The 15,875-nt window shown below is 39.1% G+C and overlaps 2 protein-coding genes across 2 annotated transcripts; one reads left to right on the forward strand and one right to left on the reverse strand.

Annotated features, from left to right (window-relative positions):
* Positions 1–2,519: 2,519 nt before the first annotated feature.
* Positions 2,520–4,562, forward strand: c1qtnf4 (C1q and TNF related 4). The gene is made up of 2 exons (XM_073464952.1): positions 2,520–2,876; positions 3,746–4,562. Exons 1-2 carry the CDS (start codon positions 2,520–2,522, stop codon positions 4,529–4,531), a joined length of 1,143 nt encoding a protein of 380 aa, XP_073321053.1. The 3' UTR covers positions 4,532–4,562.
* A 5,517-nt stretch (positions 4,563–10,079) lies between these two features.
* Positions 10,080–14,941, reverse strand: ndufs3 (NADH:ubiquinone oxidoreductase core subunit S3). The gene is made up of 7 exons (XM_073464326.1): positions 14,848–14,941; positions 14,394–14,459; positions 12,477–12,574; positions 11,684–11,833; positions 11,096–11,221; positions 10,891–11,010; positions 10,080–10,357 (listed from the first exon to the last, which is right to left on the reverse strand). The coding sequence occupies exons 1-7, from the start codon at positions 14,900–14,902 to the stop codon at positions 10,190–10,192; spliced, it is 783 nt and encodes a 260-aa protein (XP_073320427.1). The 5' UTR covers positions 14,903–14,941; the 3' UTR covers positions 10,080–10,189.
* Between the last annotated feature and the right edge of the window lie 934 nt (positions 14,942–15,875).

Consider the following 15,875-nt stretch of genomic DNA (forward strand, 5'->3'; position numbering starts at 1 on the left):
AGAAAAAATTACTAATTTTCATTTGTGAAACTGAACGGAGAAAAAAATGTCCAGGACATCAAAAAAAAAATAAATAAAAGAAATTGTGAAATGGAGTGATTTTTTTTTTTTTTTGGGGGGGGGGGGGGGGGGGGGGGGCGACAAAGTTTTGTTTTTCATGTGTGAAACCATATTAAAAAAATCCAGGACAAAAAAAATTTAATTTGTGAAACCCAAATGAACAAAAAAACATTTCCAGAAGAAAAAATAACTAACTTTCATTTGTGAAACTGAACGGAGAAAAAAATGTCCAGGACAAAAACAAAAATTCAAACAAAAAGTGATTTTTTTTCCCCCCAAGACAATTTTTTGTTTTTCATGTGTGAAACCAAGTTAAAAAAAAATTCCAGAACAAAAACAAAACAAAAAATTATTTGTGAAACCAAATGAACAAAAAAAAATTCCAGAAGAAATAAAAAATTCCAAATGGAAATTTTTTTGTTCCAGAAGACAAAAAGAAATGCAATTTGTGAAAAAAAAAAGTGGGGAAAAAATTTCCAGTACAAGAACAAAAATTCGTGAAACCGAGTAAATTTTTGTTTATTTATGTGTGAAACCAATAATTTACATTTAAAAAATGTCCAGAACAGTAAAAAAAAATGTGAAATGGAGGTTTTTTGTTTTTTTTTCATGTGTGAAACCAACAAAAAAAAATCCAGGACAAAAAATGTTTTTAGCTGTGAAACCGAATGAAAAAAAATGTCCAGGACAAAAACAAAAATTCATACATGAAATTCCAGGACACACACAAAAAAAAAATTCTGAAACTGAGTGATTGTTTTTGTTTCTCACGTGTGAAATGAATAATAATGGAAAAAAAATGTCCAGGACATCAAAAAAAAAAAAGAAATTGTGAAATGGAGTGATTTTTTTGGGGGGGACAAAGTTTTGTTTTTCATGTATGAAACCATATTTAAAAAATCCAGGACAAAAAAAAATGTCATTTGTGAAACCGAATGAACAAAAAAACATTAGAGTGACGAGTGAAACAAAGTGATTTTTTCCCCCAAAGACAATTTTTTGTTTTTTATGTGTGAAACCAAGAAAAATAACAAAAATTAATTTGTGAAACTGATTGAATTTTTTGAGTTTCTTGAGTGATTTTTTTGGGGGGACAAAGTTTTGTTTTCCATGTGTGAAACCAAGTTAAAAAAAAATTCCAGAACAAAAACAAAACAAAAAATTATTTGTGAAACCAAATTAACAAAAAAAATCCAGAAGAAGTAAAAAATTCCAAATGGAATTTTTTTTTTTTTTTCCAGAAGACAAAAAGAAATGCAATTTGTGAAAAAAAAAGTGGGGAAAAAATTTCCAGGACAAGAACAAAAATTCGTGAAACCAAATGAATTTTTGAGGTTGTTTTTTTTTTTCATGTGTGAAACCAACAAAAAAAATCCAGGACAAAAAAAAATTTAATCTGTGAAACCGAATGAAAAAAAATGTCCAGGACAAAAACAAAAATTCATACATGAAATTCCAGGACACACACAAAAAAAAAAAAATTCTGAAACTGAGTGATTGTTTTTGTTTCTCACGTGTGAAATGAATAATAATGAAAAAAAAAATGTCCAGGACATTTCCAGAAGAAAAAAATAGCTAACTTTCATTTGTGAAACTGAAAAACAAAACAAAAAATTATTTGTGAAACCAAATGAACAAAAAAAAATTCCAGAAGAAATAAAAATTTCCAAATGGAAAAAAAAAATCCAGAAGACAAAAAGAAATGCAATTTGTGAAAAAAAAGTGGGGAAAAAATTTCCAGGACAAGAACAAAAATTCGTGAAACCGAGTGAATTTTTGTTTATTTATGTGTGAAACCAATAATTTAAATTTAAAAAATGTCCAGAACAGTAAAAAAAATTGTTAAATGGAGGTTTTTTTGTTGTTGTTGTTGTTTTTTTGTGCATTTTTTTGTTTTTCATGTGTGAAACCAACAAAAAAAAATCCAGGACAAAAAAATTTTTAATCTGTGAAACCGAACGAAAAAAAAAATGTCCAGGACAAAAACAAAAATTCATACATGAAATCCAGTGGACAAAGAAATTCCAGGACACAAAAAAGTGAAAAAGAGTTAATTTTGTTTTTCATGTGTGAAACCAAGCAACAACAAAAAAATAAATCCAGGACAAATATTTTTTTTATTTGTGAAACCAAATTAACAAAAAAGAAAAATTACCAGAGAAAAAGAAATGCAATTTGTGAAATAGAGTGGGGTAATAAAATTACAGGACAAAAAAATCGTGAAACTGAATGAACAAAAAAAATGATTTCCAGCCAAGACAAAAAAAAAATGTAATGGGTGAAATAGAGTTTCAATACTTTTGAATTTTAAAAAGTTCCAGTCATGTAGTTTATGTGCACCTGAGAGTGACAAAAGCTAAGATGTGCCGAGTAAAGATGAATGATTTAAATATGCAGAATATATTCTCATTATTGTAATTTCATTATTTGTCTCATTGTTTCATGTTTCTGCAGACACGATGCTGCTCCCAGCGAGCCTGCTGATTGGCCTGCTGTGCCTGAGCCATGCAGGCGGTGCGTGGGGTTTTGCCCGTCTGCTGGAGGACGTTGAGCTTCGCTCGGCGTTCTCTGTTGCTCGCACCAACAGCATGGAGGGCGGGCCCAAGATGACCGTGACCTTTGACACCGTTTATGTCAACATCGGCGGGGATTTTGACCCCAAGGCTGGCTTGTTACGCTGTCGTATCCCCGGGGCCTACTACTTCTCCTTCACAGTGGGCAAGTTTCCACACAAAGACCTGTCGGTGATGCTGATGAAGAACAGGAACGAGGTGCAGGCCATCGTGTACGAGGAAAACGCAGGAGAGGAGAGGAAGGTAGGATTCACACCGCTGAATCAACGCTCGCCTCCAGTTTTTGTCAGCAGTTGTGTTTGTCTTATGAATGGCTGTTTTCTGCTTGGAGCTCCGACTAAGCCAATCAGAGCATTTGTGGGAGGGCTCACAGTTATCAGACGGGCGATGGTGATATACTGTATTCAACAAATCCCATAAAATAAGATGCCCAACTGGACGGCAAAGTTTCTTTATCATTAGTTTATAAGAAGCTAATGTTGCAAAACTGGAAAAGTAAGGATGCACCTACACTTCAAAAATGGAAAACACAAATGAAACACTGTTTGAGCAGTGACAGGACAGTGACAAAGAAAAACAACATCTTGTATTATTATTTTAACCCATTAGTGACTAAAGACTATGACTTCTGTATGTTAAGGAAACCCCACAGATGTTTTCAAAACCAAAAAATCACAGTGGAAACTGTCAGGACATGGGACAGAATTGAGATTTTTGACTTCACATGTTAATTAAAAAACACAAAAAGTCACAAAAACCCCTCAAACTCTGACTGAGCTGAAAAATGTAAATGGATTTGTGTTTCGATCGATGACTAGAACAAGTCTCTCATCAAGTCAGCCTCTGGTTTAAATAATGGCTGAATCCTGTTTCAAGGTGGATTTTTATCATGTCAGCTGTCCTCCAGTACAATACGGCTCTTATCACAGAGGGTGTGTTTGTGTTGGGATGCTGAATGAAACCAGAACAGAGGGGATTACACACCAAATTCCCCTGAATGAGGAGCTGCGTGAGGTAGATGATCGGATTATGTTTGGTGTCGGAGCCTCGATGTGAGACAGACCTGGATGTGACTCGGCGGCTCAGATAATAAAGTCTGCTTCCCTCCTCAGGTGCAGAGTCAGAGTGTGATGCTGCAGCTGGAGTTCGGCGACACCGTCTGGCTCCGTCTTCATGGCGACCCTCGCTACGCGCTCTACAGCAACACCGGACACTACACCACCTTCAACGGTTACCTCGTCTACCCCGACACCTACGGCTACCAGACACACCACCACCCACACCGTCCAGACAACGTCCCCCTGCTAGACAGTAACCAGGCCACAGAGCACGTCCGGTCTGACACACGAGGCACAGTGGAGGAGAAGGAGCTGCAGCACAGGGAGGAAGAGGAGGAGGAGGATGACGATGAGGAGGATGACCAGAGATCTGCCTTCTCGGTGGGCCGTACGCAGAGCATCGTGGGAGTCGACCAAGTGGGGTTGCCGCAGCACCAGCCGGTCAGCTTCGACACAGCGTTCGTCAACATCGGAGAGGACTTTAACGTGACGGAGGGCATGTTCACCTGCCGCGTCCCCGGGGCGTACTACTTCTCCTTCAACGTGGGCAAGCTGCCGCAGAAGACGCTGTCCGTCAAGCTGATGAAGAACCGTCTGGAGGTGCAGGCGATGATCTACGACGACAGCCAGGGCGAGAAGGCTCTACAGAGTCAGAGCCTGATGTTGTCGCTGAAGCCTGGAGACACAGTCTGGCTCTACTCCCACCAGAGGGATGGATTTGGGGCCTACAGCAACCACGCCAAGTACATCACCTTCACCGGCTTCCTGGTTTATCCAGACTTCCCCACCACCACCGCCACCACCACCACCAGCCAATCATATGCAGAAAAGAAGCCCTAGCTGCAGCACATGGGCTACGGACTGAACATTGTGGGAGGAATTCATGCCAAGTGGAAAAGTCTCAGAGGCCACCAAAATGCGTTTGACCGTTTCTGAGCTGAGTGGAGAAAACTGGTAATGACTGTTGCTGCGTGGCCGTCGGTGAAGTTTCCTCTTCATGTGAATTCCTTCACAAAGTAACGGGGACCTTGGACTGAGCGCAGAGCTTAAAGGAGGAGTCCACCGTAAAATGAAAATTCAGTCATTATCTCCTCACCCTCATGCTGATGGAAAAGTCGGGTGACGTTTCGTAGTCCACAAAACATCTCTGCCATTTTCTGACCAGAATATACTACAGTGGAGACAAAATGCATCAATCTGACTCCAGTTCTGTGAAGCTCCAGAAATGTTTTGTGAACTACGAAACTTCACCTGACTTATCATCAGCATGGTGGTGAGGAGATAATGACTGAATTTTTTTTTAATTAAATGAAAATCCTTTCAATTTCCAGCTAATGGCCTCCCTGGATGTGTCTTCATCGAACTGTAATGTGGAACTCTGAACGGCAGTAATGTGATGAAACTCTATCTGTGATGAAAACTCGGTCATTATCTGCTCACCTCTGTGTCAGCCCAACTCTCATTTAGCTGTGTACGACCACACGAGGAGATAGAGATTGTACTTCTGTGTCAGCGGGATCCTTTTTTACAGCTCGGCTGTCCACTGTTAGCACAACATGATAAGTATTTATATCCTAATTTATTGCACTGTGGGTGATAAAGTTGAGACATATCCTCCGGTGCAAATCAGTCTCGTTATCAGGCTCAAAGAAAATGTTGATTTAAAAAAATGTGATGCACATTTTATTCTGTTTTTAAACTAAAGGCCAGCCTCATTAGCTGCAGTAGAAGGGGGTTTTGTAATCCTTCCTATTGTCATACTTGCCAGCCCTCCTGATTTCCCCGGGAGACTCCCATTTTTACATTTCCCTCTCCTCGTTTCCCCCTGGGGTCACAATCCTCCTGCATTTCTTCCAATTTGAGACACACTTTCACACCTTTTCCCCTTCTTAGTTATCACAACGTGTTTCTGGCTCTGTACAGAATGTAGTCTACTCCTCAGTGACTGTGAAAGGGAAAAGAGAAAGAAAGTAAATTTGAGACGTCCTGGAAAGAAGGATTCTTGTTTCGTACAGAAAGTTTTAAAAGAAAGGGGGAATGCATTTTGTAAAATCTGCTGCCTCGATCACACCGACATCGATCACCACTGAGAGGCTGACAGACGCGGGGCACAGACTCTCTGAGGGGCAGCGGCAAAAAATAGATTGGTGAATAAAAACTGATGACTATTAGTTTGTGCCAGAGATTCACGCCAGAGGGGCAAATTATTCTGCATTCTTTCCTGAGAATTAAGAGGTAAAATTAGACGTATTTAAGATAAAAATGCTGTTGCAGTGCACTTATGATTCTCTGATTTTCATTCTTCAAAAGTCACAAGAATGCAGGAAACAAAGCCTCTGATACCCCCAGACTCAAGGTTGGCAAGTATGCATTTTGTACTTCAGTTTTGGCTTGAGCTGGGTGATACGACCTTAAAATAATATCACAATATTTTTAGGCTTCATTGTGATTCACAAAGTAAATGTTGATATTTTGAAATCTCCTCAAAAGCACTTCATGAATGCCAAGACTTGGTGACGAAATCAAATATCCTGGTATTTTTTTGAGGAAATACCTTGATAAGATGACTATTGGTACATTCAGAAAGTATTAACACAATGAGATTTCTGATCAATAAGTAGTACGTTCAGAAAATGTCATCACTTTACTGTAATGCAGCCTTTAAAACCAGATATGAAATATCTCGATATAAAGAAATCCAGAGTCTAAGATGATGTTTGGTCTGATGTCATGATAACGACATGATAGTTGTGGCTGACAGGAAGCTGAGGAGGTAATGTGAAGTGGAAGAGAAGTATTTCTGTGAGTGCATTTGTTCTCCTCGTCAAAGACTTGGTGTTTCTGCTTGTATGTAAAAAGTCGCCTTCCTTTCTGTATGTCTTTTGAGGCATGTGAAAACGATATGAACAGTGTGTTTTGTGTCAAAATAAGTCTTTTTCTTTTCTTCATTTTGGAGTGATACTCGGCCACAGCGGGAGCAGAGGACGACAGGACAAAAACGGACACGGTTTTTGGGGAAAGTGCGTCTCCATCCTGTACAGACTGTTGACCACATGCCACCTCTGAGCCTGCGGGGATCTGGACCGTAATTTGATTTCTAATTCTAGCAGCGTTTAATACATTTCTTCAGATGGCGACCACTGTGGGGAAAATTGAATTGCTTCTCCCGGGCCGCTCTAATATGCATGTCTGTTTAATTTCACACCGCCGGGAGAAAGATGATGCTGTTGAAATTGTGATGAACCTTAACTTTATGAAATCACCTTCACTGGTGAAGAGTGAAGTGATGCTTCACCATGATGGAACGTTTACATTTTCTTTTTTTTATTAGACTCAACCGGATGTGAATTTCTGATTTAAACACCGCCAGCGTACAGCGAGCAGAAGCGTTTACTTTTAGAAAACGACGACACTGTCTTCGCCTCACTTCTGCTGCCGCTTCAATACAAGAGAGGTGGAAATAGTTTTGTGCTTGGTGCTCAAAGCATTGACAAGAAACACCAATCTATAATTTGGATTGCTTGTGGAGAATCATCACCAGCTCTATGGAGCATTTTAGCATCTTTAATCTCAACGTGTTGCTTTTTACAGCCCAGAATTTGACTGTTTTGGTTCACTGATCTCGTTAAATTTGTTTCCAGCAAAAACAAAACAAAACAAAGCTCGCCAAAGCAACTTGACGCTTCTTACCCATCACAAATGACAGACGGTTAGCGACTAGCTGCTGAACACAGTGGAGCATCTCATTAGAAGATAACTACGGAAGCCCAGAGGGGGCAAGAGAAGACATTTTTTTTTCTGGTGATCCATTTTCTAGGTCTGATCTCAATTATTTTCTCTCCTGTGTTTATGACTTGAGAACTGGTGGGAAACAAAGTGTTGCCAGGATAATCGTTTCCTTAATTATTTTTTCTATCTGTGAAAACACTCGAAAAAAATTCTAATGTGTGAAACAGTGGGGAAGATCTTTTGTTTTAATTAATGGAAGTGAATGAAAAATAAAAAAATTCCGGGGATTTTTTTTTTTCTTTGTCTCCTGAAAATAAAAAAATCATGAGAAATGTTTTCACACATTTTCCCCCACCAGTTCTCAAGTCATAAGCACAAGAAAGAAAACAATTTACAACAGGAAAAAAAAGTCTTCACTTGACCCTCAGGGCTTCCGTAGATCACCTGGTTGGTGAGAAAAAGAAAAAAGAAACAAACATGCGAATAAGAAATAACTGGTGATTGTTTTTGTGAAAGTTCATGTTCATTTTCTTTCAACCCAAAATTGAAAATCACAAAAAGTCGTGGACTGATACTTATTCCTCTACAGACCTCGACTACAGCCTCACACATATGGCACAACATTAAAATCAGTTTTCTTTTGATATAAAATTCTGACTGATGGTCAAATCAAACACTATGGAGATAAACTGACGATGTGGCCATACTGTGAGTCAGAGTGGTGAAAACTGAATTTTTCCTCCAGCTCATAAAAACGGTTCACCTCACAGTGATCTCTCTGGCTCTGGGGAAATGGTCTCACACTTTCTCTGAAAACTAATACCAGACAGTGCGCGTCAGACTTCACACTCTCACCAGGCTTCTCTGCACCACACGGTTACTAATCGACAATTTCCTGTCCTGTGCGGCTGCACCGACTTTTGAGAAAGTGACAACATTTTGGACAATGAGATGCTAATTTTTTTTTCACACTATGAAATTACACTGCGAGTGTGCCTCATTTCAGATAATAATGTATTCTGTCACAGTCTAACCTCTGGTGGTTTCTCTAATTCAGCCTCAGTGAGTGAGCAGTGCACGAGGGTGGACCTGCGATTGCTTCAGTTTTACTTTGAAACAGTCCTGACCCAGTTCAGAGAATCAGTGTGTGAAGGTGATACCTGACTCGTGGTGTGTGAAGTGACTCATATCTGACACACTCAGAAGCTCGTGTGATGCATGCATATAACTGAAAATACTTTGAATTAAAAAGATGACGGCTGAACAGCTTCACAGGCCCAGTCGACGCCTGTTAACTGTGTATTTTTCTGATGAATTATCTGTACAGTAACTGACAATATGTTGGATGTTTCTGGTCTGTGCTTCTTTCTTTCTGATAACCCTGATGGGAGACTGATCATTGTGTATTAGAAACTATGTGACGTGGGTCAGAATGTAGTTAAAAGTCACTTCCTGGTTACGGCTCCCAAAAAGCACAAATCCAACCATGATGGAAAATAACAAAGAATATCAGAAAGCGTTCTGACCCACGTCTCGTTTTCAGTAGTCTGGCTCATGTTGATTCTTTGAACTGTTTTCAGTATTTCTTACATGTAAAATGAATGCTTGTTTGACAAAATAAAAAAATAAGAAATGAACAGTCTGAACTGTTTTAGTCAGAAATCACAGACAGTATTTACATTTTCAGCAGCAGGGCTATGCTCTTTATTTTGTATTGTGTGCTGCAGCACCACCTGCTGGGCGAAGCTAGTATGGTAGATTTACATGGCAGCAAAAGTTGAGAAGGGAACCGACATGTGATTCAGATATCAAGATCATTTTTGGATCCTAGTTCCAGTGTTGGAAACGCTACTTTGAAAGCTTCACACTGGAAGAAGTTAAACTACAGCAAACCTTCTACAGCTACTGCACAATATCAGCTTTAGTTTCATAACAATGGACATTGTGATGAAAAGATATGTTAAAATAAAAATTTTAAAAAGCATTCCTTTCTTTCTATGGCCTGAAATTGTTTCAGTCATTGACTACCAAAAAAAGGACCCCAAAAAAAGGAAAAATATTCATTTAACTCCTTGAATCACCATGAAGATATGAATGCAGTTGAATCACTAACAAGCTACTGCAAAAATGTGGTTTAACTCAAGAGTTCAAGTAATAATCTTAACATTGTCTCTAAAATAATTAATGTCAGGTCAGAGATAAATAGTAACCAAGAGAGAAAAAGGGGGAGAGAGACTTGTCCCACATCATGTGAAAGCCATTTGCACCAGTTAAAGAAAAAAAAAGAGGAAAACAAAGCTTGATAAAAGATATTTAAAATTGTAAGTGAAAATTATGAAAAAAAATTGTAAAAAAAAAAAAAAGGTACAAATTATGAAAATAAAAACTAAAATAAGATAAAAAGTGAAAAATATGAAATAAGTAAAAATTATGAAATAAGTGAAAAATATAAATGAAAAGTAAAATTTCTGAAATAAAAAGTCATAATTATGAGATTAAAAAATTAAATCATGAAATAGAAAGTTAAAATTGTGAGATAAAAAGTTAAAATTCTGTCATTGACGCTGTTGACGCAGCAGATGAATGATTTTTTGTTTAGAACGAGATGTTCAACAATCTCAACAGTGTCACCGTCTACAAAAACCACAGCTCCACAAAATCTATTGAGGTTTGTTTTTATTAGTATTTTTATTTACATAAATATTTCAGGTGGCTGGGGATCCGATGATGACACTAACAGACAGAACATGGTGATGAAACAGAGGGACATTACTTCTTCTCTGGGGTCTCGCCAGCCTCCAGTTTGGGTGCAGCCTCTTTGGGCTCTCGGTAGGCGGGGAACACCTCCCAGGGCGTGTTCAGGTCGAACTTCCTGAACTCCTGCGACAGCTCAACAGGCTCCGCCACCACACGCTTCACCTCATCATCATAACGCACCTGCAGAGGGAGTTTTCATGTTATAAATGTTTTCAAAATTCAGTGTTTTCATGGTTAGGGCTGACACATTTCAAGGACGAAAAACAGGATTAGAGAAAAACAAAAATCTGTGAGAAGCCTCTCTGGTCGTGACATCCTGATAAAAATGATGAATTTTTAAAACTCTTACACAGTGTGCTCGGTAAATAAATGAATTTGTGTACTGTGTTGAAATTAATAATTAATTCTTTCAAGGAAATCTATTCAGTTGCAGAGCGTATTCAGGACACAAATTATTCTCTCTCATTCTCTCTCCTCGCCTTGTGGGAACCATGAATTTATCAACATGAGCTGAATAAAAAAAATAAAAGAATGAATAAATAATATCCAGCAGAGTTTGAGCGTCTGGGCACAGCTTTCATCCTGTCTGTCTCACTGACATCCTGCCAATACTACTTCATTTATATTTGGAGGATGAATATGAATCACACACTGATGAATCTGAATAAAGTCTGACGGCTACGCTGAGCGCACGTGTCGCTGGCACAACTCACCTCGACGTATCCTGAGAGGGGGAAGTCCTTCCTGAACGGGTGACCTTCGAAGCCGTAGTCTGTCAGAATACGCCTCAGGTCTGGGTGGTTGGCAAAGAACACACCATACATGTCCCATACCTGCAGAAACACACACACACAGACTCAGTTTTGTCTGCGTCACAATGAATGAATCTTGCAGGTTGGACTGCAGGTTGTGACTCACCTCCCTCTCGTACCAGTTGGCAGCCTTATGCACCGTTTCGGCAGAGTCCACAGGTGTTAACTCATCTGTGTACGTCTTGATGCGCATACGAGTGTTGTAGCGTAGCGACAGCAGGTTGTACACAATCTGTAAACCAGCACCAGCACACACACATCATCACTATAAACACATCCAGACACACTCATTTAGATGATATCCATCTCAGATCACCAGGAGGCCCAGCACAGGAATATTTCAATTACGACCATAAAGTGAGTGTGTGTGTTGGATTAAGACACATTTCCTGTTGATGGTGGGTATAACATGTTATACGTCAGTTTATCCCAGTATCACACAGCTCTACTGTACAACTACCAACTCGATAAGAATTTTTCAGTACTTTCATTATCATCATCATTATTAATATATCACGAGCCAGTAGCTCATGAATGTGCCAGCACAAGATTGATGTGACACATCAGATAAACATCAGCCACTGTTATCAGAGAATATCATCCTCGTTGGCTGACGCTGCAGCAGCTGGTTAAAAGTCAGTCTGATCAGTCTTGCATGTCACCACAATGACATGTTTCTCAGTTTGTCAGCTACCTCAAAGCGGTTCTGTCGTGTTGGGATGTCGACGGCAGTCAGATCAATCATGTTCCTGAACTGAGCGTTGGTGTGGTCCCTCAGGAAGGTCAGCACTGGGATCACTCCGTCAGGATGGATCATCACCTCCAGCTCATTAAAACAGGTCACCTACACACACACAAACACATTTTCAAGCCATCTGCATATGTCTTCAATTTTTAGTCATTTTAATTGATGCCAGGAGAGACATTTAAGACCAGTTTAAAAACGAACAAAAATGCTTTCTAATTCCAGAAGTACAGGTCTGCTCCACACTCACATGTTCATGTTGTTTTATGTGTTGTAACCACACACACACCTGCCAGATTCTCTACAGTATCCATAGTTAACTGTAACGAGTCTGACACCAGCCTGTGATCTGCCTGTTTTCATCCCATATCCCGTAATAATTAACTCATCAGCTCTGATTTACTTATTGTTCAATGCTGAATCAATGCTGCGACTTTAGAGACATATTGTGCTCATTTTCAGGTGCATTAATTTTGGTATTCTACTAGAACAAGTTTAAATGCTTTAATGCTAAAAAACACATCAGTTTTCTCAGACTGTTCAGTGCTGCAGCTCTGTCTGAAACACTCTGTTTTAGCTGCCGTCTCTCTCTTAACTTTCAAGATCTTTTACATGCACAACAACAAATAAAAAACACTGAAGGAAACAACAATAAACCACACTAATCCTCCTTTAACACACTTTAAGTTGAGCAGAGAATGAGCTCAGAACTCTCTGAACTCTTAGGAACACGTGAACTGACCTGGACCTGCTGGATATATTTGGGCATCATCTCGGACACGTACTCCCCGAACGCTGCCAGCTGGCTGTGAGTGACGGCATCTTTGGGCCTGACGGTGGCTGCATGAAGGACGGAGGAGACAAGAGGTTCGTAAGGACTGAATAAAGTCATGATCGCTCTCAGTGACACACAGGTTTCATTTTTTCATGCCAACAACACATCCTCACTGCAGAACAGGTTGCAGTATGACACTGTTTATTGTAGTTTTCTGTGTTAACCATTTCTTGTGAATATGTATTGTAGAAATCCATCAGCCAATCAGTCCAGCAGAGGATTGTGTTTGTCAGGTCTGTTTGTGCCTCTGGTAATTAGACGTAGCATTTATTTTTCGGGAAACAATAAAGCCTTGACAATCTGTCGTTAACAACGCTCTCTGATGTGTTGAGTGTTTTTCCAAAGTACTCTTCTGACTGGATCAAAAAACATACTCTGTCTGCTGCTCTATGAAGATTTCTAATCTGTTTTCCAAAATTCTGACTTAAGTTTCTTAATCCAAGTAAAATAAAACATGCTAGAGATAATGTATCTCATTACTTGTTTTCTACAATCCAAGAAAAACAACTTCTTGCACATGATAATAACAAATTTGGGGAAATAACATTAATATAGACAAACAAAACTGATAATACAACTCTTTCACTTTTCCTTCATGTCATACAAATCAAACAGCGAGACAGAATACAGGGTTTTACCTTTTTTTTACCACTATAAGGCTTAAGTGCACCTAAAAATGACTTATCTAATGGTTGTAGTTCTTTACTTGCAAATTTTATCTTTAAGTTTTCAAAGTGATGATTATTTATTATCTTCTCTGGCTTTTCAAATCATTTCTTTACCAATTTGATAATAACAATGGTTTAAAATTATGTCAAATTCAATTTTTTCAACTCGGAAAAAAAAAAGTTTTCTTGAGGGAAGACCCTCCAAACCTCCCAACCTAATACGTGCACCTAACCACAAACACTAGAATATATACTTGTTTTAATTCAGCTGTTGTTAAATGATATTCTGAGGATATATCCTTCAGAAAAACAGGCAATTGTCTCTGTGACTTAATTATAATGATAGTTATAGTCAGATCCAACTACTATAGATTGAAACAGAGACAAGAAAAGCTACTGACCCACTGATCAAATACTAAATATCCAAAAGACATCAATTAAAGATTTAAGTACACCTTACAGGGTTGAAAAGTTTTTACAATGTAATTTTAGACATATTTCTTATTATAACTTCAGTTACAGATGTCTAAGGAACTTCTTGTGGTTAAAAATGTAAGTTTTTATGAAGACTAAAATGTACTCTATGCAGCAAAAAGCTGCAGGGTGGATTCAAACCCAGAGCATTAACCTGTACGAGGTGTGCAGCTTACTGGGTGAGCTATTTATCAGCTTAATTAAATATCATGTTGTGGTCATTTAACCTTTGATCATTAGCCTTCCTGATGAAGCTTGGACCCTGTAAGGATGTCATTTGGACATTAATAGCGAATGCTGAAGATTTGTCTAAAGAAGATGTCACAAAAACTGTAATCCTGGGTCTCCGCTGGACGTCTGTTCAATGTCGTCAAAGATTTTGAATCGATGTCTTTGGGATGTTTTTGCTCAGGCCCTCTGTTAACACCCCGTTCATCAGACTCGTACTACAAACCTCCTGTGAGTTGAAACTCTGCTTTATCGGTGCATACTCACAAGCTTTCCATAACCTAAAATAATCCCAGTGACTCACTTGTAAGCCATCATGGGGTCATTTAGTTTTTAGGACAGCTGGGTCTTATGTGGTTTGAGAGAGAGATCAGTGGGTCAGCCATCCCTTTTGACTGCAATCTTATATTTACAGTCTCCTGCAGCATCAGTAGTCACATCAGTGTGTACTCACGTTGGGTCTCAGTGTCGGAGCTCTGCAGCCTGGTCTGCTGCTGGAGGAGACACGAAGTCCTTGCAACTGCGGAAAAACAGCAGGAAGGTGAGTATAAACACATTAATGACACCTGAATGTACAGAGCTGCAGAGGAGCTGATGTACTGAGAGCAACGCGCCAAGACTAACAAACACATGCTCATCTACATCCACTAACAACGCTGCTGTGCGACTGTTTATTCTGCCTTCACAAACACATCAGTCACATAAACAACACAAACAGTCCGTCGTGCCGAATCCGTGCAGGCTAACGCTGCGTTAGCATTAGCTAGCTCGAAGGTCAAACCTGAGACATTTGACGGTTGAAAACGAGACAGTGTAGTTTTCAGCGGTGAGCAAAGACACAGATCATTAACTTAATCGCTGAAGCAAACAGCGTGCGCAACAGTAAAACCAGTTTTTAGTCAACTTACTGTTGAAGCTCCTTCCAAGTCCTCCGCGGACAAACCGGACCAACGACGCCGCCATGTTTGTTCTGCGGCGCTTCTTCTTCGGACTCGACTGATGACGGCCTGTCGCGCCCTGATGACGTCTGTCGCCCCCTGGTGGGCCGGAGGAGAAGTGTCGTCCATGTAATCCTGTTTAAACTGAAGTAACGCACAGAATCTGGGACGTTACCTGGTACAATTACCTGCAAAAGTACTTTAAATCCCCAATAAAGTACTTTACTCTACTCAAGTGCAAGTTTGAGGTATTTTACTTGAGTATTTCCATGTTCTGCCTGTACTTCCACTCCACTACAGCTTGGCCGCAAATAGTGTACTTTTTACTCCACTACATTTATTTCTTAACTTTAGTTACTAGTTACTTTTGCAGTGATTCAGATAATCAGAAAAATGCTGAATATCAGGTCCAATAATGGTCGACCCGTAGTATTCAGTATGTATATGTAATTATACAGTTTGTATAGTTTACTTATACTTTTGATACTTAAAGCTACTACAAGGAGTTTTTAACTGGTAATGAAACAGTCTCACTTTAATACTGATCCCTCTATTTTAACTACATAATAACAAGACAACAAGCAAGAAGATTAACTATTTCTGTTTAGTGTTTCTGTGCGCGTGCAGACCGGAAGAGTCTGTTTACATCTTCCCAAAGTTACAGTGAGTAATATGTTAAAAAGAAGCAGGAGATCTTTCTTTTGATAATTTTATTTTGCTCATTATATTCATGTTTTCTTCCAACGGACAAACAGACAAACAAAAACAAACAGGTAAAAAAAATGAGCCATACAAAAAAAAAAGATTTTTCTCCTTCCAAAACTTTTTTTATTCATTCGGTTTCAGACATGAAAAAATGTTTCACTCAATTTCAGATTATCCAGGTAAAAGCATACCACCAGTTCTTCAGTTTTTAGATCAGACAGATCAAAACATTCCTCATTTGGCCCTCAGGGCTCCTGTAAAAATCTGATAAACTGAAAGGAAATCTTACAATA

The sequence above is a fragment of the Pagrus major genome, chromosome 4 (assembly GCF_040436345.1).
Source record: "Pagrus major chromosome 4, Pma_NU_1.0".
NCBI classification, from domain to species: domain Eukaryota; kingdom Metazoa; phylum Chordata; class Actinopteri; order Spariformes; family Sparidae; genus Pagrus; species Pagrus major.